General features: G+C 44.9%; 2 protein-coding genes across 2 annotated transcripts in view; both read left to right on the forward strand.

Moving 5' to 3' along the window:
- Positions 1–6,375, forward strand: part of LOC116829781 (venom prothrombin activator pseutarin-C non-catalytic subunit-like) — a 63,295-nt gene extending 56,920 nt beyond the window's left edge. Inside the window, 4 exon segments of the mRNA XM_075073297.1 lie at positions 1,279–1,432; positions 2,454–2,602; positions 3,477–3,659; positions 4,490–6,375. Coding sequence (XP_074929398.1) covers positions 1,279–1,432; positions 2,454–2,602; positions 3,477–3,659; positions 4,490–4,636 — 633 coding nt within the window. The 3' untranslated portion in view covers positions 4,637–6,375.
- LOC116829783 (coagulation factor V-like) overlaps positions 1–25,784 on the forward strand; it is a 130,566-nt gene that overhangs the window by 62,290 nt on the left and 42,492 nt on the right. Inside the window, exons 2-7 of the mRNA XM_075072303.1 lie at positions 15,962–16,053; positions 20,711–20,833; positions 21,382–21,594; positions 22,368–22,511; positions 23,070–23,291; positions 23,991–24,156. Coding sequence (XP_074928404.1) covers positions 15,962–16,053; positions 20,711–20,833; positions 21,382–21,594; positions 22,368–22,511; positions 23,070–23,291; positions 23,991–24,156 — 960 coding nt within the window. The remainder of the gene's footprint in view (positions 1–15,961; positions 16,054–20,710; positions 20,834–21,381; positions 21,595–22,367; positions 22,512–23,069; positions 23,292–23,990; positions 24,157–25,784) is intronic.

A 25,784-nucleotide genomic window follows, 5' to 3' on the forward strand; every position in this document is an offset into this window, starting at 1 on the left:
CACCCCCACCACCAGCCCAGGAAGCCTGCCACGCCAAACTCCATTCCCAAAGCCTGCAGCCCTCACGCCCTCTGCGACACTCCTAGCCCAGAGCCTGCACCAGCACCCAAATCCCCCCCAGAGCCTGAACCCCTCACCCACTTCCTACACCCCACCACGCAGCCAGAGCCTGCCCACCAAACTCCATCAAAGACCTTGCAGCCCTCACCCCTCCTGCAGCCAGACCCAGAAGCCTGGACCCAGCACCAAAACTCCCTCCCAGAGGCCTCGCACCCCTCACCCTTTCCTAACCCCCACCCACCAGGCCAGCCCTGCACCCAAACTCCATCCCAAAGCCTGCAGCCCTCACCCCCTCCATGACACCCACCCCCGTGCCCTAGCCTGGAGCCTGCACCCAGCACCCAAACTCCTTCCCAAAGCCTGCACCCCTCCTGCACCCTAATCCCCAGCCCAGGACCTGCACCCCAGACCTCCCCCCTGAAACCCTGCCCAGAGCCTTAGGCTGGTGGAGGCAGAGTTTGAGGGGCAGAGTTGGGGGGGCGGGTTCTGGGCACCACCAAAATTTCTACAGACTTGCCTCCCATGTGCTAATGTTCGCAGTAGCTACCTAACATGTGCAACCCAAGTGTCCATATAGCACCTTCCGGGGGTCTCCTATCTGTGCCCAAACTCTCCTCCTCTGCCAGCTGGAGCTCAACTCTTAGGCTTGGTTTCCACCTAAAAATTAAATTGACCTAGCTACATTGCTCAGGGCTCTGAAAAATACCACACCCTGTGCAATGTAGTTAGCTCAGCCTATGCCCCACTGTAAATGCTGAATTCTTCCATCGACCTCTTAGAGAGGAGAATTAACTGCACTGCTGGAAAACCCCTTCCAGCGACAAAGGAAGGGTGAATGCTACAGCACTACATTGGTACAGTCCCAGCACGCTACACCTGTAGCTGCAGTAGTGTAACCATACCCACAGCGTCATGATATTTGTATGACAGACGTTAACGCATGTTAGATCTCTACTGGTCTTAGTTGTCTGTCTATTAATATCCTAATAAGGGTCTGTACTGGACTTAACATACTGGGTCCCTGGTTTAGCCTCTGGATGCTATTCTAAGGCAAAGCTAAGGATGATGTGTTTTTAGGTTTTGCTATAATGTGAGTAGCCACATTGAAATTGCATAAGTAAAGACTTAATCTCATGACACAGGGTTTGCAGGACCAAGCTTGTAATTGCTTTGAATTAATAGCATTATCTTTTCTGAAATCTTAATTGCTTTTTTCTGTTTTACTAGCTGTTTGAAGGTAATTCAGATGCCCATGGGATAAAAGACAACCATATTGATCCACCTATCATTGCTAGGTATATTAGGGTTTATCCAACTGATTCCTACAACAGGCCTACTCTTCGCATGGAACTCCTGGGCTGCGAAGTCAAAGGTGAGCAATGAGAACTCACTGGTACTTTTTTCCCCCTCTACCCCTTAGAAAAATAGGCTCAACCTTTTTTTATTATGGGCCAAGATTTTCAAAAGCAACTCATGATTTTCGATGCCTAACATATAAGACACCTTAGAGGGGCCTGATTTTCAGACAGATCTCTGCCCAGCGTCTGAAAATTGGGTTTCTCAAGTTGGACATCCAAAAATCACAAGATGTTTCTGAAATCCTTGGCCTTAATTAATTTAGGATGCGATTTTTTTTTTTTAAAGCATGTAGGTACCCAACTCCCATTCAAAGCCAGTGGAAGTTAGGAGTCTTTTCCCATTCAGTGCTTTTGAAAAGCCCACTCTTAGTACTGGTTTTTGTATTTGGATTGACAGCTCTAGCTTTTCTCTGTTTATCCACAGAACAGGCAAGGCATGGTCAGTGACAGTGCCAGCTTCCTGCACACTGCCTTATGTATGTGCCTTAACACAGACCTAGGGAAAATTCCTCCAGGAGTAGGAGCAGAGTTTATTCATGTCTCATTCATTGGCCTCTCTGACAAGAACAACAAAACGACCATTAGCATGCTGACAGTCAGCACTACCTGAAGTGGTGATGTGAGCTCATGGCCAACAGGAACAGGACGTGTGAAATAAAACTCATTATTTCACACAAGCCATTGCACAGTCATTGCATGGTTGACTTGCAGTTGCGCCGGCCCGGGGCTGGATTCAAACCTGCAACATAGAAATGAGAGGTTATGGATCCCCTTTCCCCAGTTCCCAGGACAACAAGCCCCTTGTTCTTATATTGCCATTCAAATAAACTAATACAGAATGGGACTTTCAAAAATGCTCAGAATTGGTCTAACTCTGGGTGCTTTTAAGAGTATCACCCATAATAGACAGACGCACAAACCTTTTATTTCACAGATCTGCTGGACTTAGTTTTAATGATGACTGGGCAAAGAGAGCTCCACTCCCTGACTGCAAATATATGATGAAATGGAGACGTACTGCTATTCTTTTTACAGGTTGCTCTTTGCCACTGGGAATGGAAAATGGGGAGATCAAGAATGCTCAGATTACAGCTTCTTCCTATAAGAAATCCTGGTATAACTCATGGGAGCCTTCCCTCGCGCGTCTCAATCAGGAAGGAAGGGTGAATGCCTGGCAAGCAAAGGTAGCAAGCAAAGAAAAGAAAAAAACTGCTAAGTCAAAGCTGCTGCCATTAGCGAATGTGCTGCTGCTCTGGTGTGTGTCTCTGCCTGCTCTATGTGCCCCCTTCACACTGTGCTCTGGTTTGTTCTATCCAGTCCTCCTGTGAAAAGCCTGCTTAGCTCCCTTCCAGTGGGAGGTTTGTGACATGCTCACAAAGAGGTTTTTTTTCTTTAAATAAAGAACATTTGCTAATTTCATAATGTGAAGTGGAAAGCAATGAAACTATGTGGAGACTGGCAGCAGGGCCAGCATGCTCAACTTGATGGGCCTGCCCCTGCAGCCCTTACTCATGGGAGTGGGCTCTTCGGACACAGTGGATGAGTAAGCGCTGAAAGTTGGTGGCCTGTGAGCCAAATTCATCTGGTGCAGTTCTGTTGGCTTTACTGTTGATCAGCAGTACTGTCTAGTGACTAGAGCATTGGAGGGAGACTCAGGAGGCCTGGGTTCTATAACCAGCTCTGTCACTGGCTTGCTGGTTGACCTTGAGCAAGTCAGTTCCCCCTCATGTCTCAGTTTCTTTATCTGTAAAATGGGAATGATGATGATGATACATTGTAAAGCGCTTTGAGATCGATTGATGAGAAGTGCTTTATAAGAGCTACGTTAATTCACCAGGGATGAATTTGTATTGCTTTTCATTCTGCGTTGGCGATGGAAGTGAATGCTTGATGGAGGATCAGCATGTATCATCTGCAGTGATTAAACTGATGTGTGGCCAGAAGAGAACGCTGGATGTCTTCATACAACTTTAACTGTCTTTGAGCAAAGTTTCTGGTTGTGCTAATATTGGCACAAACACGCATTTGCTCACACATTACTCTTTGTATTGATTGTAGTCAAACAACAACCAGCAGTGGCTGCAGATTGATCTCCTCAAAGCAAAGAAGATAACTGCTGTCACAACCCAGGGTTGTAAGTCCATGTCTACGGAGCAGTTTGTGAAAACCTATGTCACCCTTTACAGTGATGAAGGCACAGAATGGAAACCTTATATGGCTGACTCCACTTCAGTGGGAAAGGTACCATTTTAAACTCGGAGAATTCTGTCCATTTCTGAATCCCGAGCACTTTGTCATACTTCTCCAGGCCCAAATGAGAGACAGCCCCAGAATGAGGGGCACAAAAAATTGTTCCTGCAGTTGAATTTAAAATGCTGGTGGTGTGGTCCTTCTCTTCTAGAGGACTCTAGACCTTCCCTTTCATGGCTTTTTATTTCTAATGTAAGTAATTTTCAACAATAAAAGGGAGGGGATGCTAAATTTGTGTGGAATGCCGTTGAACCTGGGATGAAATCAGTGGCATGCCTTTTACAGAGGAACATGTCAAAGGAATGCACAGAATGTGTACACGAAAGCCTCTGCCAAACTTCACTGCAAAATATTTTTTGCTTTAATTTTTTTAAGTGAATTTAGTGCTGGTGGAAGGTCCCAGATTGACAGAGCTGAGACCTCCCTACATCCACGCAGCAGGTACAGCACTTACAAAATCCCCCAAGCCACTTTGACGGATGTGCTTCAATCCCGACCTGCAGGGACCACATCTAGGGATAAGAAAGGAGGGATTTGTAAGTCCTCAGCCAACACAGGGGTAGTTAGCACCAATTGTGGTGATGGTTTCCATGATGCAGACAGAAACAGAGACCACGAAATCATTTCACACAGACCACAGTTTGGATCTGAAGCAGTGACGTAGAGGAGGAAGGCTGAATATACACCACTAGAGTGATCCAGTCCACCTCCCTGTCCCCTGACACAGCAACTCTGAAGCATTTAGATTAAAAATGCTGCTGCTTTTTTTTTTAAGGTAATAATTTTTTTCCCCACTAATTCATTGTTTTATTTACTTTCAGGTATTTGTGGGGAATGAGAACAGCAGCGGACAGGTCAAGCATTTCTTAAATCCACCCATATTTTCCAGGTTCATCCGCATTGTTCCTAAAACCTGGAATCGAAGCATTTGTCTTCGGGTAGAGCTCTTTGGCTGTGATCCTTCCTAGGTGCTGGACACACAGAGTATACATGAACAAAGGATTCCCAAGTCTGGGAGCCTTACACCTTTCAGCAGTCACTAGGCAGAACTACATTTTTTTTAAACTCTTGGAGTAGTCATATTTAGTCCTTCTGAAGTGCCTTTCCTCCAAGGATCTTAGTGTTTTGCCAATGTGAATTAAAAGAGAGATTTCATTTGCATATATTTCATTCATATAAATGTACATTAAGGATACAACTGCACAGCAGCTGGGATGGTGCGTCCCAGAGCGGGTGGGTAGATACATGCTTGCTCCACTTGAGCTTGTGTGCTCGTGCAGCAGCGTGGGCGGCAGCTCAGGCTGGCCAACCGTGTATGGATGCAGAGGTCAGGTGGGATTGTTCTCAGGTGGCTAGCCCGAGCTGCCATAGCCATGCTGCTATTTGTAGCATGCAGGCTGGAGCAGAGCTAGCACATGTCTGTTCACCTGCACTGTCCCAGCTGCAGTGCAGACCCACCCTTAAAAAGAGAAAGTAACAAACATCAAATCCACAAAGCATGCAACTTTGACATGCCCCTTTCCATGGGAATCTGTGCACCCAAACACATTTCCTCCATTTCTCTACCGCTGTCTTCTTCTCCCACTCACCCACAACAGTCTGTTCTCCTTTTGTCCTGGTCCTGACCTAATTTTAGATTAAATCTCCTGAGGGCAGGGACCTTGGGCTTAATCCTGAGCCCAGTTTTTCTCTCTTTGTAGCCCTCTCACTGCTGAAAGCTATCAGATGTCCCTCCCTAGGCATTCCCCTTGAAAGGGGAGTCCCCAGTACACACAAAACCACTGTCTACACCACCATCCAGTAGCCGCTGGTGTTGGGGCTGGAAAATGGGTGTGATGCTGCACTTCAGCAATCCCTGGCTGGCAAGTGGTCCCTTGGAGGGTCATAGCCAGCCAGTGTAGAGAAGAGAAGCCTCCACTCTGCTCTGATCTCTTCTGGGGCTGACATAGAAGTAGCCTCTCGAGATCAAGGATCTGCAACCCCTTCTCTGAGAATCTAGGGCCATCATCTTTATACTTGCTTTTTAAACGTCACGCATGCCTCTGACTCTATATATCACAAATAACCATTAATTTTCTCAGCACCCCTGGATGGGGAATCAACAGGTTTTTTTAATAGGTGGTAGGAAAGAGGCATAGCGAGACACAGTGATTTGCCCAAGATCATGGCAGGTCAGTGATAGAACCAGAAATAGGATTCGTGGCTTCCAGTCCTATGCTCTAACCGCTAGAAGGTAGGCAGTTCTGTTTTGTTATCCCTACTGGAAGAAACAAGCCTTCTTGGCTGTTGATGAGAAACAGAACATAATGGTAATAAAATAAGATTAGATAACACTATGGTAAAGATACCTACATCTTATCTAGGCTACAGTATTTGCCAACATTATCTTTGGTGGAGCTGCTGTGGTGCAGAAAACATTTATGGATTTTCTCAGGATGGATGCACTCAGTGAGAATATATTTGCTGTCCTTGAATATATTTTTCAGCAGAGTTTTAGCTAAGCTTTTAGTACTGTCCTAGGCTCCAGTCTTGTCAGCAGAGGACTCCCTCTGCTCACATGGGTCCTCATGGCCTGGGGCGGAATATCATCAAGAACCAAGGGCCATGTTTTGGTCTGTAACCTTGTAAAGTATTGTCTCAAGCTGTTCCAAGAGAATTAGAGTTCTTATATCAAAAAATGTATGCATTTCCAAGTAAAGATATATAAAAAAAGTGAAATAAAATTGAGGTTTTTCAATCAACATTATTTTCACATTTTATTCTGCCTTTTTAAAATATTTCATACTGTCAATATTTTCCACTTGAAATACAGCTGAATTTTTGGAGTGTAGAGCAAAATGTGAACATTCTGATTTTTCATATTTTCAAAAGCAACTTTGCTATGTGACAAAAACATCACCAAAAATGAAATGGTTGCATCACAAAATGGCCTGGAGCAAAATCACCAAAGTGTTCATGTGAAAGTTTTCAAGTTGATTGCAGCTAAAAATTTACTAATTTCTGAGATCCTTTCATACTGTGAAACAGTTTTAATAACTGCATATTGTTAAATGATCAGTTGTTAAAACATTTTGTAACACTTTTAATACAGTTGTATGTTCAACCCAGCCATGACTTCCCAGACAAAAACATTTTTGTTCACTCCAGAACTTTTGTTTGTTTAAAGTCCTAGCTCCAGTGACATCAGTGGTAAAACTCTGACTTCAGTGGGTCCAGGACATCACCCTATGTGTCTCAAACCATTCCCAAGAAAAGAGGTAGATGTTGCAGGCATATCCTGAAGATTAACAGATCTAAATTCATGTGGGAAGTGGGAAAAGTCAGTTCCAGAGCCGAGGGAACAACAGAAGTGGAACACCCTCCAGATTTCCATGGAAAGAGGCTACTGACAGGAAGGCAGAGCCGAGGGATCTTTGCCTTCCTGTCAGTAGCCTCTTTCCATGGAAATCTGGAGGGTGTTCCACTTCTGTTGTCTGTTGATAAATCAGAGCACCCGTGTGACATGCTCTTGTCATGAAAATGCTTAATAATCAAGCAGCTACTCTTTATACCAGCTCCAGATTCAGGGTGAGCTTCTATTGTCACATTTTGTAGAGCCCGTGGTGATGGCATGGATTACTGTGTAGCAAGGGTCACACTTTTCTTGCCAGACACTGGTGGGGGGAAAAAAGCACTTTTGGCCACACAGCTTCTATCTGAGTATCCAGAAGTGGCCTTAGATTTAACAAGCCTGCTACATGATGAAGCTGTCTCAAGAACATAAGAACGGCCATACTGGCTCAGACCAAAGGTCCATCTAGCCCAGTATCCTGTCTTCCAACAGTGGCCAATGCCAGGTGCCCCAGAGAGAATGAGCAGAACAGGCAATCATCAAGTGATCCATCCCCTGTCGCCTATTCCCAGCTTCTAGCAAACAGAGGCTAGGGACACCATTCCTGCCCATCCTGGCTAACAGCCATTGATGAACCTATCCTCCTGAATTTGTCTAGTTCTTTTTTGAACTCTGTTAGTCTTGACCTTCACAGTATCCTCTGGCAAAGAGTTCCACAGGTTAACTGTGCATTGTGTGAAGAAATATTTCCTTTTGTTTGTTTTAAACCTGTTGCCTATTAATTTAATTTAGTGACTCCTAGTTCTTGTGTTATGAGGAGTAAATAATACTTACTTTCTCCACTCCAGTCATGATTTTATAGACCTCTATCATATTCCCCCTTAGTCATCTCTTTTCCAAGATAAAAAGTCCCAGTCTTCTTAATCTCTCCTCATACAGAAGCTGTTCCATACCCCTAATCATTTTTGTTGCCCTTTTCTGAACCTTTTCCAATTCCAATACATCTTTTTAGAGAGGGGCAACCACATCTGCACGCAAGATTCAAAATGTGGGCATACATACCATGGATTTATATAGAGGCAATATATTATCTGTCTTATCATCTATCCCTTTCTTAATGATTTTTAACATATGTCAAGGTGCTGGTGGAGTGGCATGGGGAAGTTTTGGCAGCCCCTGCAGTTCTGAGCTTCTAACAATATGTTTTAACATAAGTGGCACAGGGCGGCAGCGAAGCCCCACATAAAAGTGGGGGTGCTGCAGCATCCCCTGCACCCAGGGCTGCTGATGGGGGGAGCAAAAGGGGCAGCTGCCCCAGGGCTCCCGGCTGCCGCTACCGAGGTGGGGGCCCCAAAACTGAAGCTGCACACAGGGGCCCACCACCAACTCTGAATCCCCCACTCTTTGTTTAGGTGCAAGACTACACTGGTTAGAAAGCAGCCTGACTCTGAGAGAAGTAAAAGCAGCTGTAAAATTTTATATATAAATTATATTAGTTGCTATCAACTTCCTCTTTTTTCCATTTGTTCTAATGGCAAATGGGAAAAGGGGAAGTTAATAGCAATTAACATAAATCACAAGTTAGCAATGGTAGAAACGTAGTAAAAGAAGCAAAAGGACACACAGAGAAATCTTCTTGTCTTTATTTCTGCTGCCATAGGAATTTTTAAATACATTAGGAACAAAAGGAATCCTACAATGGTAACTGGTCCATTACTAGAGGAAACAGTGGAATTGTCAATAATAACCAGGGGCGGCTCCAGGCACCAGCATGCCAAGCGCGTGCTTGAGGCGGCAAGCTGCGGGGGGGCACTCTGCTGGTCGCTGGGAGGGCGGCAAGCAGGTTGCCTTCGGCGGCATGCCTGCGGATGGTCTGCTGGTCCCGCGGCTTCGGCGGACCTCCCGCAGGCGTGCCACCAAATCCGCGAGACTGGCGACCTCCTGCAGGCAAGCCACAGAAGGCAGCCTGCCTGCAGTGCTTAGGGCAGCAAAATGCCTAGAGCCACCCCTGATAATAACGCAGAAAAGGCAGATGTGTGTTTGATAAATATTTCTGTTCTATGTTTGTGGGGGAAAAGCAAGATCGTATTTTCATATCATATGATTGCGATAAACTACTTTCTATTCCAACAGTAACTAAGGAAGATGTTAAACAACAGCTACTAAAGTTAGACATTTTAAAATCAGCAGGTCTGGACAATTTTCATCCAAGAATCTTAAGACCTGCTGGGGAGCTCTCTGGCCCTCTACTATTGATTCTGAATAAGTCTTGGAACACTAGGGAAGTTCCAGAAGATGGGAAGAAAATTATTGTTATGCCAGTATTTAAAAAGCATAAATGGGATGACCAAGTAATTATAGTCCTATCAGTCTGACATGGATCCCAAGCAAAATAATAGAATGGCTGACATGGGACTTGACTGAATGAGGGATAATATAATTAATGACAATCAACATGGATTTATAGGGTGACAAAATCCGTTTTCTAACTGGATATCTTTTTGGATGAGATTACAAGTTTAGTTAAAAGTAGTAGTGCCAATGTAACATACTTAGACTTCTGTAAGGCACTTGACTTGATATTTTAGTTTGTTAGGAAACTAGAATGATTCAAAATGAACATGCCACACATTAAATGGATTAAAACATAGTTCACTGATAGCTCTCAAAATGAAATTGTAAATGTGAGGAATTGTCATCCAGTGGGTGTGTTTCTGGTGGAATCCCACAGGGATCGATTCTTCTTCTGTTTAACGTTTTTGTCAATGACCTGGAAGAACCTATGGGGAACAAAAATGTGCTAATAGAGTGCTCTTCAATCTAACAGATGAAGTTATAACAAATTCTACAGGTACCTACATGGAGAAGAGATTTCTGAACACAGACAGCTCTTTAATCTACCAGAAAAAGTCATTACAAAATCCAATGACTGGAAGTTGAAGCTAGACGTTTTTAGACTGAAAACAAGATGCACATTTTCAGTGAAGGTAATTAACCACAGGAACAACTTACTAGAGATGTGGTGGATTCTCTGTCACTGGAAATTTTTAAATCAGGATTGTATGTTTTTCTAAAGGATGTGTTTTCATTCAACCACAGTTATTAGACTTGAAGTAGGAGTTAATTCAGGCAAGTCCTGTGGCCTGTGTCTTATAAGCAGTCACACTGGATAATGATAATGGTGTCTTCTGGCTTTAAAATCTATGCATCTGTGAGAGCCAGAGAATAGAACAGTACAGCATGGACAAGTTCCCCGCCAGTGCCCTGTAAATGTATCCCAGACCTAGAGCTAGTTTGTTGGTTACATCCAAAATTAATTTGGGGAAATTGCCAACATGTTTTTGCTTCAAAGTGTTTTAAATTGAACCTAATTTTCTTTGTTTTAATTTTTTATTATTTTTTTTTACTTTTTGTGATTTTTTTGTTTTTAATTTGTAACAGACACTGTCAAAAAGATTACTGAAACTTTGCATTTACTAAAAACCTAAATCAACTATTTTTCTTTTATCAAAAAAAACTGACATTGGGAGAAAACCAAAAAAAGTCAATAACCATTTTGATAATGTTTCTGATTTGTTTTTGATGTAAAAAACAAAACAAAAAACAACCAAAAGTATCCAGAAAGGCATGAAAATGTTGATGTCAGATTTCAACAATGTCAACAAATTTTCACACAAGAAAATCATTTTAGACTTTTTTTTTTTAAACCAAAAAATGTTCAAAATATTTCAGCCAGCTCTACTCAAAGCTGAGGTAGCGGGACTCTCACTCTGGACAAAAGAGGAGTCAAGTCTCCCTGGCTCCTTCAGGTTTGGCATATTGCCAGTCCTGGGTTTACAATGGCTCCAGTGGATCCGTGGAGCTGGGCCCATGCTCAGAAGGGGCCCTGGCCTGCTCCACTTGCACTGCTCCCTGAGACCCCTCTAGCTTCCCCTGCCCACCACTTGCTCCTCTTGGCCTGCCTGCCTGCTGCCTCCTCAGCCCCACCCCCGTGCTCTCTGCCCCCTGGCCAGACCCCAGTGCACCTCTGGCTCCAGCAGTCTTTGCTTCCCACCACCTGTGGGGCCCCACCTGTCTCCCTAGAGTTGAGCTGCCTGGGACTGGTGCAGAAGCCTGGCCAGTCTCAGCCCGGGGGTGGAGGGGAGGGGACAGTGTGGGGAGCTTGGCTGGGCCGCTCTAGAGGAAGTGCATCTTAAGGGAGCCCTGCCGGGGCAGGCCCTGGTCTGGCTGATCACGGCACTCCCGAGGGACCGGAGCGATTCCTTGCCCTGGGACGAGCTCTGCACTGCTCTCTCAGCCTAGCAGACACAGTTGCCTCCCAGCAAGGCCAGTGAGTGTGGATTGAGGCAGGGTATGGGGGAGTGGGTTTCTTGCAGGGGGGGAGGGGCCCTGGGCCGTGAGGGGGCAGGGAAGATGTGTACGTTGGGGCACTAGGGAGTAGGGGTTCTGAAGTGGGGTGTCGGCAGTTGTGGTGGGGCTGTGGGCGGGGAGGTGCTGGGCCAGGGTGGTAGTGTTCAGGGCACTATGCATTTGTGTGTTGGGGCTTGGGGGTGCTGGGTATAGTGGGTCTGTGGGGGCTCTGGCCATAACAAGTCCAGAGGATGTTGTGAGGGGAGCAACTGTGTGGTGTGGCATGTGCCCACCCCCCAAGGGGAAGGAACATGCTGGCAGCACAGGCCCAGGTGGGCCCCTGTGTATCTGCAACTGCCGGTTTGTAAATAGTGCCCTCGCACTGGGCTGGACAGAACGGGGAGGCTCCTGCCATGCCATGCCCCATTGCCCCTGGCCGGCCCCTTGCTCTGAGGATTGACCTCCCCACGCCATGCTCCATTGTTCTCCCGGGGGACCACAAAAAAGTTTGGCGCCAGGCCCACAAAAGGTTAATCCTGCTCTGCATATTGCCTGCTAATAAAGGGAGTATTTAATGTCATTTATCTGATTATGTGGATGCTTGTCGACAAGGAGCTCCCGGATTCTCACAGGCCACCACAGACCTGTCCTGAGGTAGCAGCTGTCAGTTCCTACTAACCTGGACTGGATTTGAACTAGTACAAGTCTCTGGAGCCTGTCAGTCCCCCGGCCCTGAACTATTTCTTGCTCTTTATTACCCAGCATGCCAGGTTTGCAGGATGCAGGATCTTTCCCCCTCAAAACTGGAATAATCCCTGAAATCCAAGGACATGTGGCATCCCTAGCCAGGTCCCTGTCCCCAGTGCCAGCACTGCCCCTATGCTTCATCACCCTGCAAGTCAGCCACATAAACTGTTTCTATTTGGGTAGCTGCCCCTAATACCCTACTGCCCTAGTAGGCAACGAACCAACCAACCAATTCTGCCTTATGTGGTTGAGGCTGCTTGTCCTCTGTGCTTGGCACACAGCAGGGAAGATGTGGGGGAGGGAGGGAAAGGCAGCCTGAGCAGCTGTTTATCTCCCCTCTGATTCCTGTCAGCAGCAGGACACGGTGAAGAGCAATGACCTGGATGTTACTAACACCACCACCACCTCTTGCATCACTAACCACAATGAAAGTATTTCCCCAGCAGTAGCAGCAAAAGCAGCAGCCACTGCCTCGTGTATCTCCCAGTGTGGCATCAGCAGGAGCTTGCACCATGGGGCTCTCCTGCATGCGCCTCCTTCTCTTGATGCTGCTTGGTTTGTGGTGGCCAGGTTTGGTGTGGCATCAGGTGGGAGCAGCTCAGGTCCGGGAGCACTACATAGCCGCAGAGACTATCAGCTGGAGCTACAGACCCCAGTCCAAAGAACAGTTCAGGTAAGAGTAGGATGATGGGGAGGTAACCAGCCGCCTCCTGGGCTGAAAAGGACTTGAGTCTCCTGAGGAGTTTGTGCACAGCTGGGCCTCGGGCCTGATCCAGCCTATAGAAGTTGATAAGAGTCTTTGCTTTGACTCCAGTTGGATGAACCCCTTCATTCAGTTCAATGCTATCAGCTGTTTTATTCACACAATGTGATTTTTTTAATGTCATTTTGACAAGGGCAAACTTGGGCTCACACCCGCATCCTCTGTGCCCCCAAAACTCTCACTGGGCTCAATCCTACATTGAGATTTTTGCATGAGTCTCTTTAAATTTGGTGTTTTCTCACAGCTTCAGCTCCTGCGGCTAGGTGAACACATCAGAATCTCAGCTTTCATTTCAGCAATTAAAAAAAAGTTTCTGGCCCCCACAGTTGTTTAGAAAAGCTCAAAGGCCACAAGGCAAATAAAAAAAACTCTCAACATTATTATCTGTTTAAAATCTCATCATTTGGGGGAAAATTTGGAGTTCTATTTATTTGCTTTTTGGTCACACACTCTTCCCATTTTCAAGTTTTCTCTGCAACCACTAGAAATCTACTGTTTTCTGTTTTTGTTTTGTTTTTTTTAAAAGCTGAGATTCTCATGCAAACTTTTGATTCAACTGACTGGGGCCTTAAGAAAAAAAACATCAAATATCGCAGAACTAACCAAAAAAAAATCATCAGAGTTGACAATACTACATCTATTTTTAAATAAGAAAAGGTCCTTACAAAAAACACCATAGATTTTTAAAAATGTAAATGAATAATCTAGTTTACTTTCTTTATGGTTGCATACTAAGTACATTTCTTCAGCTGGGGTGATGAATACACAATAATCAGTTTCACCATGTTCATGCTTTCCGCTCAGTTTCACTTTCAGGTTTCCATGGCAGCATTGACAATTTTTTTGTGATTAGTATTTTATTGATTTTTTTTTTGTGGTTTAAAAAAATAACCAATAAAAGGTACCAAAAGGTAAATGACTTACAGCTCATATATGCTGCAGAATATTACAGGCTTCATGGGATCTCCAGCAGAATTATGCAATTTTACAACTCTTCAAAGCTGCAAGAACAGACAATACAAAACCAGACAGTACTATATAAGTGTAATACATTAAGGTGGAGGTTACAATTATAATATAGGAGACCTACGTGAATAGGGAGAGGAGGGAAGGACCCAGGAGGGAAACGGTGGAGGAGTTAGGTGGAATGGAAGTCTGACATTCTTTGAGCAGCCTGAATGTTTTATTCAAATATATCTAGAGGGTCCAAAACTTCTTTGAACGCATTTAATTGATCTCTAAAGTGATAACCTATTCTTTTATTGGCTGTTCACTCAGAAAGAAGTTGGTCCAATAAAAGATGTTATCTCACCCACCTTGTCTCTCATATCCTGGGACAAACATGGCTACAACAACACTAAAAACAGCTCAGGTCTGAATACGCAACTGCTCTATTTTGGGCATAAGCTTACTCTTCCATTTTGTTTAAAAAATATTTTTTTAAACAAAATCTCATGTTTTTGAACATTTGAGGCTGGCAGTACTGTATATGATATAACCAGGTGTAATTTTTCAGAGCCCCCTGCCCTCCAAACATACACCATTTGGGCTTGCATTCAAATGTCCATGACATTTCCAAGCTGCTCTTTGGTTTCTTTTTTTGCTAGGTATGTGTCTCCCACTCACCTCTGTGTATGAAAACCAAGCTGGCTAGAGGTTTCACTCTGTTTACACACCCTGGCTGGTCAAAGATTATTTCTGGCTGTACATTATTACTAATCCTGGCAGAAACGTTTCAGATTTTTGAAATTTCAATTAAACATTTTAATGAAAAAATGTCAGGTTTTTCTAATGATCCTTTTGTAATCACTTCCTTTTTCCTACACCCCAGGGTTGATCAGGCATGTTCCATCTGATATCATTACATGAGGTCACATATCACCTTTGTGAGGACAAACTGTTGCAGGGAAAAACTCTGCAGTGACCTCCATAGATCAGAGCCTTCTCTTGCTGCAGTCAATGACAAAATTCCAGTTAACTCAGAGGGCCCAATTCTGCTGGCCATGGAGTAGAAACCTGTGGTGTTTCTACCTGATTCTTTCCTTGCAGGAGAGTGACTTAGGGTAATCCACAGCCTTGCAGGGCAATAGATGTGCTCTGAACTCAAAGGCTGGATCCTGACCCATCACCATGGGCTGACCTCCCCTTCATCCAGCTGCCCTGCCTCCCTGTCTGCGATGTCATCAGCTTCCCCCTACCAAGCCTGAAAGGAAGATGGGAGACTTTGAGGGAGAGTTGTTGCTGAACCCCCCCTGCAATAGCTACCAAGAAATCTAGCAATCAGCTAGGGATGCATGAAGCAAAATGTAGCTGCTCTGCCCCTCCAGCCTTTGTTTCAGCTCAACACCTATCGTCCAACCGCCTTGTGCTCTCTTCCTTTTGCCTGCTTGGGTTTCTTCTACAGCACATAGCATGGGATCCATTTGTGCAAATACTTTTATGTGTCAAAAGGTAAAGACAGTTGTCAAAATGCCCAAGAAGCAGTTTCCTGAATGGTTTTGGTCCCTGGGCTGCCTTTATAAGAGGCCAATTTGCTCTTTCAAAGGGGAACAAATCACATTTTCTATTTTACCTAAAAGTCACGGCACTTACAGATAATTGTCACGCTGAATGATTGTGCTGAGATCATTGCAGGTGATCTTGAAACTGAAGCACAGGGATGGGGCATCCGGGTTCTGCTCCCAGCTCTGCAATACACATCCTGTATTGGGCAGGTCACTTCAGCTCCCTGGGTTCCTATTTCCCCAACTGTGAAGTGAGTAAACTAATACCAACCTCGCAGTAGAGCCAAAAGGAGCTACAGCATAGCAAAAGGTGGTTACTTTATTAAACTGTATCACAATAGTGTCTAGAAGCCCCAGCTGCAATCGGCGGCTCCATTGTGCTAAGTGCTGAATAAACATGGAATAAGAGAGTCCCCGTCCAAAGAGCTTACACTCTAAATGGACACAGAGTGGGAGGGGAAACAGATGAAATGATTTACCCAAGTGAGAGCCAGGAATAGAAGCCAGGTCTCCAGAAGCCCAGCCTAGTGCCCACTCGACTGGACCACACTGCGTAGCTAAGAAGCTTTACATTTATTTTTTATACTTCCTATTGCAGATTAGAAAATTCAGAGCCTGTGTTTAAGAAAATTGCCTATAGAGAGTATGAAGCAGATTTTCAGAAAGCAAAACCAAGAGATACTTTCTCAGGTAAGCAGAAAATAACTTTCAAAGCCAGTCTTCTATGTGCAGGAAAATGTGCCTGTATTTGTATAACCATCGCCAGCATATACTGCAGGCCAAGCAAATAGATAGAGAATTTAGGTAGCTCTTCTCTATAGCACAGGAGCCGAAAGCCCAATCCCTTAAAAATATTGGCCTCCATTATCAGTATTGATTAAATTAGAGAGGGTTTAAAGAAGAGCCACAAAAAGGACTACAGGGTTAGAAAACATGTTATTTAGTTCTCAGAGTCTGTCTATTTAGCGTAACAAAGAGAAGGTTAAGGGGTCACTTAATTACAGTTTATAAGTATCTACATGGGGTGCAAATATTTAATCATGGGCTCTTCTTCTTTAAGAGATGTCCCTGTGGGTGCTCCACTTTAGGTGTCCGTGCGCCCCTGCGCCTTTGATCGGAGATTTTTTGCAGCAGTACTCCTACCTGCCACGCATGCTTAGAACCTGTCACTCATTCTGAGTGTGTTACTAGAGAGCATGGGTGGCCAGTACCCTCAGTTCCTTCTCTACCNTGAATACCCACTTTGTCACATGCATCCAACGAAGAGGGTATTCACCCACGAAAGCTCATGCTCCAATATGTCTGTTAGTTTATAAGGTGCCACAGGACTCTTTGCTGCTTTTGTCTATTTAGTGTAACAAGGAGAAGGTTAAGGGGTCACTTAATTACAGTTTATAAGTATCTGTGTGGAGTGCAAATATTTAATCATGGGCTCTTCAGTCTAGCAGAGAAAGGTATAACAGGATCCAATGGTTGGAAGTTGCAGCTAGACAAATTCATACTGGAAATAAGCTGTACCTTTTTGACAGTGAGAGTAATTTGCCATTGGAACAATTTACCAAGGGTTGTGCTGGGTTATCCATCACTGGCCATTTTAAAATCAAGACTGAGTGCTTTTCCAAAAGATCTGCTTTAGGAATTATTTTGGAGAAGTTCTATAGTCTGTGAGGTGAGTCTAGATCAGCGGTTCTCAAACTGTAGGTTGAGATCCCAAAGTGGGTCATGACCTTGTATCAATGTGGTCGCCATGGTCTGGCATTTAGCCTTGCTGGGGCCCAGGGCCGAAGCTCAAGGGCTTCAGCCCTGAGTGTGTGGGGAGGCCCTCAGATAACCGTCCCCTGCCTGGGGCTGAAGCCTTTGGGATTCAGATTTGCACACCCACCTCCAAGGGGGTCTCAGGCTTCAGTCCCCCCTCCTGGGGTCATGTAGCAATTTTTGTTGTCAGAAGGGGGTTGCAATGCAATGAAGTTTGAAAGCCCCTGGACTAACTGATGACAATGGTTCCTCCTGGCCTTGGAATTTATGGATCAGAAGTGACTAGTAATTGGGAGTTATTCCATTTTTGGGTCACTGATTCGAGATGCCTTAAGAAGGGCTGATTTTCTGAGTAGGGTGGGGACTCGACACTTTTTGCAAATCAGGCCCCTTTACAGTATTTCAAACTGGGCACCCCAAATCACTAGCCACCTTTGAAAATGTAAGTCACTGATTGTTTGCAGCTTCATAACCAGGAGATTTCTACTGTCTTCCTTATTCTGTGTTTCCAAGGTCATCTATCTGATAGGTCTGTATGTGGTGCCATTGCTGGCCAGAATACAGGCGCACACTATTGCAGCATTTGCAGTATATGTGGGCACCCATTTTTGGAGGCTAGTTTGTATATTTCCAGAGCTTGAAAAATGTGGGTGTTGCTCCCTTCACTTCCACTGCTATCGATCTCCCACGCGTGTAGTGCTGTGCAAAAGTCACACTGATCACACTCAATCCTCCAACCCCAGGCTCTGTCTGACACCATTTGCCATCCTCTGCCTGAGCTCATGATGGATCAGTGCACAGCTGCAGAGGCTCCCTCCTTAGAACTTCCCATTATGGATTCCATCACTCCTCCTGGAAGAGATCTAAGGACTCTCACCACGGGGACTGTTCTGGGGGTATTAGCAGGTGGGTGGGTTGCTATAGGGGGTAGAAGTGGAGTAGTGGCTGGTGGGGTCGTTCCCTTTGACTTGGATTTTCAAGCAAGCCTGCGTGGGGACTGCACCCCTGAACTCCACAATGACTTTGGATAAGTCTTGGAACCTGGGGAAGTTCCAGAAGACTGGAAGAAAATTTATGCCAGTATTTAAAGAGCATAAATGGGCTGACCAGATTGCTGGTATCCGTTGCCGTGATCCAACTTGCAGGTTGATTCTGTGATTTAGATCCCCCCTGGGTTGACAGTGTAGTCTCTGGGAATCCCTCCCTTCTTTGAGCCACTGACTCATCCTCTCTTCAAGAACACAGAGGAAAGGAATGAGTAATTGGCTGGTTGCTCGTTAGACAGGGCCAATCATTACAAAGTGGGGAGCAACGGGCACTCTCTCGAAAAGCAATTTGTAACGGCAGGAACTGTCACAGATCTGGTGGTTGGGCACCCCCTGCTGGCCACCCACTAGACTGCTGTGAGGGGAATCCAAGCCTCTGGATCCCTGGATATGTTAAGGCTCTGGGACCTGAAGACAGTCTAGCCCCTGCCCTGATCTTGGAGTCCCCAGACATGCACTCAGGATGCAGACTTTCTATCTGGCATCTCCTTATGAGAGCTGGAACCCGCTCTTGAGGTGCTGAGTCCCTGGGCACAATGGTGACTCTTCAGACTCCACTGTACTCAAACACCCTCTCTCTACACTCCACTCCTCCAAGGTGAAAAGCTTCTGGTTTATAGTTTAACAGGAGGCATGTGATAATTGTGAAGCAGATAACACACTCTCACACTTTGCACAGAGCCTAGCACAATTGCTTTTTTACTTAATCACATAAAGCTCAAGACAATTCAGATCATATAGAACACAAGAACCATCCTAATCACAATGCGCCTCACTAGCTCACTCTTCCCTTGGGAGTCCTTGGATGGACACCTGTGTCCAGGAAGGTAAACAGGCTGGGTTTCCCCTGTCTTATGCAGGCTGTTATATGCTGGGTGGCTCATCCCACATGGAGTTTCCTTCCCCCAGTCCCTGTGACCTTGTTCTCTCCTGCACAGTGCTTTTCCTTCTTGTGCAGCTCTCTGCATTGATATGCCCCCTTCCAATACTTGGCTTCCTTTGTTCTATCTTTTCCATGTTCCATAGAAGCCCTCCCCTCAGACAGGATGGGTAAAACTGCCTTTTCCCTAGGATGCAGTCAGTGGGTGCCACTCAGCATGAGTGAGGGTATCAGAAACTGGCCCTATCTTTATTAATTATAGAAATGTCTGATCAGTTATACCTGGGCAAAGTGGGGTGTAAAGTGTTAATCTGAATTCTCCATTAACACACATCAGTAAGAGCGTTTCACACCCATTTTGCACAGGGGCAAATGACTAAACAAAGGCAAAGCAGTGGAGAATCAAGCCCTACATATTTACAGGTAAATGTCTTCTAGTTAAATAAAAAGAAACCACCTTTGCAAGGGCTTGATCCATTTTCGCAGTAATGTTAATGGAAAAAATCCTTTTAACTTCAGTGGAAGTTGCCTCAGGCCATCACTGCAATACCTTTCTTACCAACCCCATTTCCACAGCACGCGTTCTGTGACTGAAGGATCTTTTTTTCCCTGATTGTGTGTATCTGCACTGCACTGGGAAGTGTGATACCAGCACAGGTAGGCATACCCACATTAGCTTAATGTAGGTAACATGGCTAAAAGTAGCAAAGAAGATGCAGGAGCATGGGCTTCTGTGTGGGCTCCTCCTAGGTATGTACTTACATTGTTAGTCTGTGTTGGTGCATCTTTTCTGCTCTTCTTAGGCCAGGTCTACATGACGCGCGAAAATCGATTTTAGATACGCAACTTCAGCTACGAGAATAGCGTAGTTGAAATCGATTATCTAAAATCGATCTACTCACCCGTCTTCACTGTGCGGGATCGATGTGCGCGGCTCGCCATGTCGATTCCGGAACTCCGTTGGTTTTGGTGGAGTTCCGGAATCGATGTAAGCGTGCTCAGGGATCGATATATCGCGTCTAGATGAGACGCGATATATCAATCCCCGAGCAATCGATTGTAACGCGCCGATATGGCGCGTCGTATAGACGTGGCCTTAGCTGTGCTATCTAGATTAAAGCTAGCATTGGAATGCCTTGCCGAGCTGCAACTGCATGTCCCACTGCAGTGGAGACATACCTTGCGTTGTGAAGGCTGTTGCTCTGGGTGTCACATTAAACACTCTCTGACTTCGGTCTGCTTTCCTAAAACTATGCTTGTACTGGTGACCAATTTATACAGGGAGAAATCCCTTCCCCAACCTTTTAAGCTGTCTATTCAGAAAACTTTCCATAGCCGGGAAACAGCCTTCTTGCTTCATGTGCAGAATTTTCCTATGATTTTCAGTGTCCTTTGCTGAATATATCATTCACAACCTTATTTACATTGGGCCCTATCTGTTAGATCATTGTGTGCCTTTCCACCATCCAGGTATTTCACAGCTAAATCACTGGATAGGATTAATCCTCATTCCACAGGCATTAAATCCTATGCCTTTATTTTGTGCAACTTGTCCTTTAGCAGGAGTTCACTCTCCCACTCAGGAGAAGGTGACTCTCTCCCTTTCACTAAGATGCACCATTTGATACTCATTTACTTTTTTATTTTTAATGCTGAATTTCTGCAGGACTTCTGGGACCAATTCTGCGTGCTGAAGTGGGAGACACTTTAGTAGTTCACTTTAAGAACATGGCCAACAAACCGCTGAGCATTCACCCACAAGGCATAGCTTACAACAAACTGTCAGAAGGTATGTGCTGTAAAATGCTCAGAAAATCCCCCAAAGACTGATGTTCTGTAACCTTTGAATCCAGTCTGTGGCTGTTTGTGCACTAAATGAACTGCACAAGAGTGTCCTGCCTCCCCACACGCTGTTTACTCCAAATAGCTACAATGTTTTCCAAAAGCACCTTATGCTAAAGTTTGAGAACTATCCTCCTATACAGTAAATGGTTAAATGTGTGTGTTAAAGAAAATGTATTTATAGTCTTTCAGTTCCAAAGCTTTAGAGTTCAAGGCATTTGCCACCATTGGTAATGGGTTATTTATTATTTAATATGTGCCCAATTTGCACTGTGTGTCTCACTTTCACCAGTGCAAAGTGAATGTAAACGGTAGCATTTTACCCTCCCTGTGCACTGGTGTCAATGACTGCTCCATTGTAAAGCTGGTGTAGGTGAGAGAAGAATCAAACTCTCTGTGTATGAATGGCAAGAGTAGTAAAACCCTGTGCACACGTTCATCAGTCCCTCCCTCAATGCCACCTCTACCTCCCTCTCTCGACTTCTACCTACACAGGTTCCTTGTACGATGACAGAACATCTTCTTTTGAAAAAGTGGACGATGCTGTGCCTCCAGGATTGGTGTATAAATACACGTGGGAGATCACAGCAGAAATTGGGCCTAAAGAAGCCGACCCTCCCTGTCTCACCTATATCTATTACTCACATGAGAACATGGTGATGGACTTTAACTCCGGTCTGACTGGAGCATTGCTTATATGTAAAAAAGGTAACGAAAATGCTTTGGGTAGATAAAAGCTATAAAACATTAGCTGGTCTACTGTTTTAGTGGCCTAGCGCATTCTGATAGTGTTGTTTTCTGTTATGGTAACGATAGAAACTAAAAATCATCAAAATCAAGCTTGAAGATTGTATCATCATGTGAGAAGGCATTTCATTTTCCTCTTTCCTTCTCGTGTTTCTGTGCAGGCAGTTTAGAGGAAATTGATTTTTGTTTCCTCTGTCTTTATTTTAGGCCTTTGGGTTACAGTGTTCTGGACTAGCTGTAATGCACACTAGTTTCTTGAATAATTCTTATGGTAGGTAGGGCTGGTAACATCGCCTTATAGTAAAGTTGCCTGACATTTCCCATTTTGAGACCCCTAGTTTCAATTGCTTATAACATTGTCAGACTTTAACTGTTCAGGCTGGAATTTACCATTCCAGGTGTTTCCCGCAGATTGAATTCTTTTGGACAGTTGTAGCCAAAACTGTTTCCAAGAACGAGGCTAGGAAAAAACACTTTGTTTTGCCCATATTAAAAATGCTCCCTGTGCCTAACCTGTTCTGTGGATGCTAGAGGCCTTCAGTCTCCAAAGCTGCCAGTCCAGCACCTTTCCCCAGAACTAAATTCACCTCAAACACATTTTGAAAAAACGTCCTATGTGGCCAGGTGCAGCTGGCACATGTGGCAAGCTCATGGAATAGATCTGGATGCCTCTTAGTTGATATGAGCTGGTTTTATTTTTGCCTTCATCTGATACCTCTTGTTTCCTCCCACAGGAAGCCTGAAGGAAGATGGGACACAGAAGCTGTTTGACAGAGAATATGTGTTGATGTTTGCTGTGTTTGATGAAAGCAAAAGCTGGCAAAAATCAACCTCTCTCCTGTACACGATTAATGGTTACGCTAATGGGACGTTGCCAGGTACTGTGCGTACTCATGGCATCCAGCCAGTGTCCACAAACTGTGTCTTACTCCTCACTGCAGCGTATGCTAGTGAGCTGTAGAAAGCGAACAGAAGAAGTCGAGTGGCACAGCCTCGTGTATAACCATACGATGAGCATCTGGTTCCACCAGGGAGCATGTGTACACTCCCAACCATCACCGCTTTCCCCTGCAGTCTGACCTTGGTGCCGAGAGCACATGGCTTCCAAAGCCGTGGCTGTTCGCGCAGAGAGAGAATTAAATCTCTTCCGGCCACCCACTGGATAAGGAGTGAGGTTTTTCAAAAGCACCTAAGTGAGTTAGGCACTCAACTGACTTTCAAGGGGATTTAGACTCCTAATCTACTTAAGTACTTTTGAAAATCCCACCCATGGCCTATGCAGTATCCATCCTAGACATGGCCATCAAGATATCAGAGAGACTTGATTGAAAGTGCCGAGTGAATATTCACTTTTGACCTACCAGTGGGAATTAATTAACCATTCTGTGATTCTTGGATGATTCACCTGTGTTCTTAACCCTGCTGTTCTGTTTCAGACCTAGGAGCTTGCACATACGATCACATTAGCTGGCATTTGATAGGAATGAGCTCCAAACCAGAGATATTCTCCATCCATTTCAATGGGCAAGTCCTGGAACAAAATCGTCGCAAGGTCTCAACAGTCAGCCTTGTGGGAGGTGCATCGACCACAGCAAACATGACTGTGAGCCAGAAAGGAAGATGGCTAATATCTTCTCTTGTCCAGAATCATCTGCAAGGCAAGGGAACATCTGTTCAGGAGGCAGTTGCAGAGAGTATCATACTTGTCTCTTCCTCCTTATCTCCTAAAGTGCTGCTAACTTTGTCAAATGTGGTGGCTAATGCATTTGGGATCATCCTAGGAAATCAGTGGAAACAGGGCATTTTGTTTGAATTAGGGTTGCAAGTTGAGGCTCGTTAGGACTACTGCTGCAAAGGGACTACAGGGCAACAATGAATCTAACTCTTTGTTTTTAATTCTTTGGGAGGTGGTCAGATGAGCCTAATTATAAAAAACCTGGAGATTGACCAGCTCTTTCAGGAGAAACAGAGAACCTTTGCAGTTCAGTGAGCTTTAACAGTGGATGTTTGTTTCCCCCTCGAGTGAACAGATCTCTGTTGTAATGGATCAGTGGATTCCCTATTGTGAAAGGTTGGAGGGCTCATTGAACAGAAAAGAGGAAGTTCTTGCTGTCAGTTAGGCTGGTATTTTCAAAGGAGGCTCTGCGAGTTAGTTGCTGAGCTCTCATTGACTCCCACAAGCCCCTTTGAAAATACCACCCTTAGTGCCTGCACTCTTCTTTTTTTCCCTTTTTTTAAACCCGAATAAACTCAGGTCAATGGGTGAATGTTTTCATGCATCCTGAGCTGATGGGCTGTAGGAATGCACTGTTCATAGGACTAGCAGTAACCATTGTACTGTGTCTCTCTTCAACCAGCTGGAATGCACAGTTACCTCAGCATAAAAGAACTTGTGAGAAAAGACGTGCTCAAGAAGAAATTATCCTTTAAGGAAGTGCGTATGATTAAGAACTGGGAATATTTCATTGCTGCGGAAGAAATCACCTGGGATTATGCTCCAGAAATTCCAGAGACCATTGATAGGTAAAATGGTGAACTGTACCCTGTTGATGAAATGTTAACTTGAGGCAGCTTAGGAAGTGCACTATATAATGTAAAGTCATAGCCCTTAAGAACTTCTTCTGCATATTTTTCACAGGAACTCAGTCTTGTCGAACAGGTGGAATATTAGTGGCAAGACTGCATGGTATTTATAGAATACACTATATAGAAGCCCTAGTGAATGGCTTCTGAAGGGCTCTACCAGGCTGAATAAGTGAATGTGTCAGGCTCTGGGTTCTAGGTGGTCAAGCCTGGTGGTTGGAGCAGTATTCAAAGCCGGACATAGAATCGGGACAGGGCTGTGCTCAAACTAAGGTCTGGGGACAGGCGGAGGGTTAGAACCAAGGTCAGAGTCCATTGATGAGCCCAATCAGGATCCCAGTCAAATACCAGAAGTAGGCCAAATGTTGAAGCCAGGTTGGAGTCAGTCCAAGGGGGTCAGGAGGTGGGTGCAGGGTTAGAGCGGGTCAGGAACATGTCTGGAGCAGTCAGAATAGGGCACAGAGAAGACTGGAGCAAGCTGGAACAAATCCCGGGCAAGGCTGGGGCCGGAACAAGGACAGGATCAAGGGCAGGCTGGAAGCCTAGGGAGTCTGACACTGTGAGGTGGTTTCCTAAGCGAGTGGTGCTGTTCCGCAGACTAAGATTCATGTCTATGCGACAAAATTATGTTGACCTAAGTTACATCAGCAAACAGCTGTTGCAGTAATTACATTGGTTTTACGTGTCCACACTACGCTCGTTTTGTCAGCAGTGTGTGTTCTCACTAGCAGCGCTTGTATCGATGGAAAATGAGTCACACGGGGTGACTAGAAACACGATTTCAATGTCCCATAATGCAGTGTTCTCCATCCCATAATTTCATCTGCATCCCATAATGTTCTGTGCCTCTTTTCAAAATCCCCACAAACCTTTGCATCCCTCCTCGCTGTCCACTATCTGTGTCAGAAGCTCTGTACTGTTGTGATGAGTGTTGTGAGAATGGCGTGCCTGATCCTGCAGTATTTGCAGAGCTGCCAGAGAAGCCTACAGGGAACAGGACAATTTCTTGGAGGCTAAATTGCTCTGGGACATAGAAAGAAACAATTCAAAGTTGTTGATGGCATTGATGATGGAGCTGGAGGTGGGCCGGAGAAAGAAGCACTGATGGGTGGGATCACATCAGGTTTGGGAAAATGAGCAGTGGCTGCAGAACTTTTGGATGTTGTTGGATCTATGTGCCGAACTCATCCCAGCGCTCCTGCGCAGCAACACCAAAATGAGATCTGCACTGACAGTGCAGAAGTGAGTGGTAATTGCATTGTGAATACTTGCAATGTCCAACTGCTACCGATCAGTAGGGACTCAGTTTGGAGTTGGAAAATCCACTAAGTTGCCAAAAATAGACATTTATTTCATACCCATGCAAACAGAAAAAAAATTATAATTGAATAAAACTTAAATAAAGGGAAAAGAATTTTTGAAAGGGAAAGAACAGTCATTTCCATTTCAGAAACGCATACAGCAACCAGGTCTCTCACAGTTCAGTGTACGTGCAGCTGTGATTGTCTAGGGTGATGTTGTAGGGATAATGCAGTGGCCCCAGAGGTCCCACAATGCAGTTCTCTATG

The sequence above is a fragment of the Chelonoidis abingdonii genome, chromosome 1, assembly GCF_003597395.2.
Source record: "Chelonoidis abingdonii isolate Lonesome George chromosome 1, CheloAbing_2.0, whole genome shotgun sequence".
Classification (NCBI taxonomy): domain Eukaryota; kingdom Metazoa; phylum Chordata; order Testudines; family Testudinidae; genus Chelonoidis; species Chelonoidis abingdonii.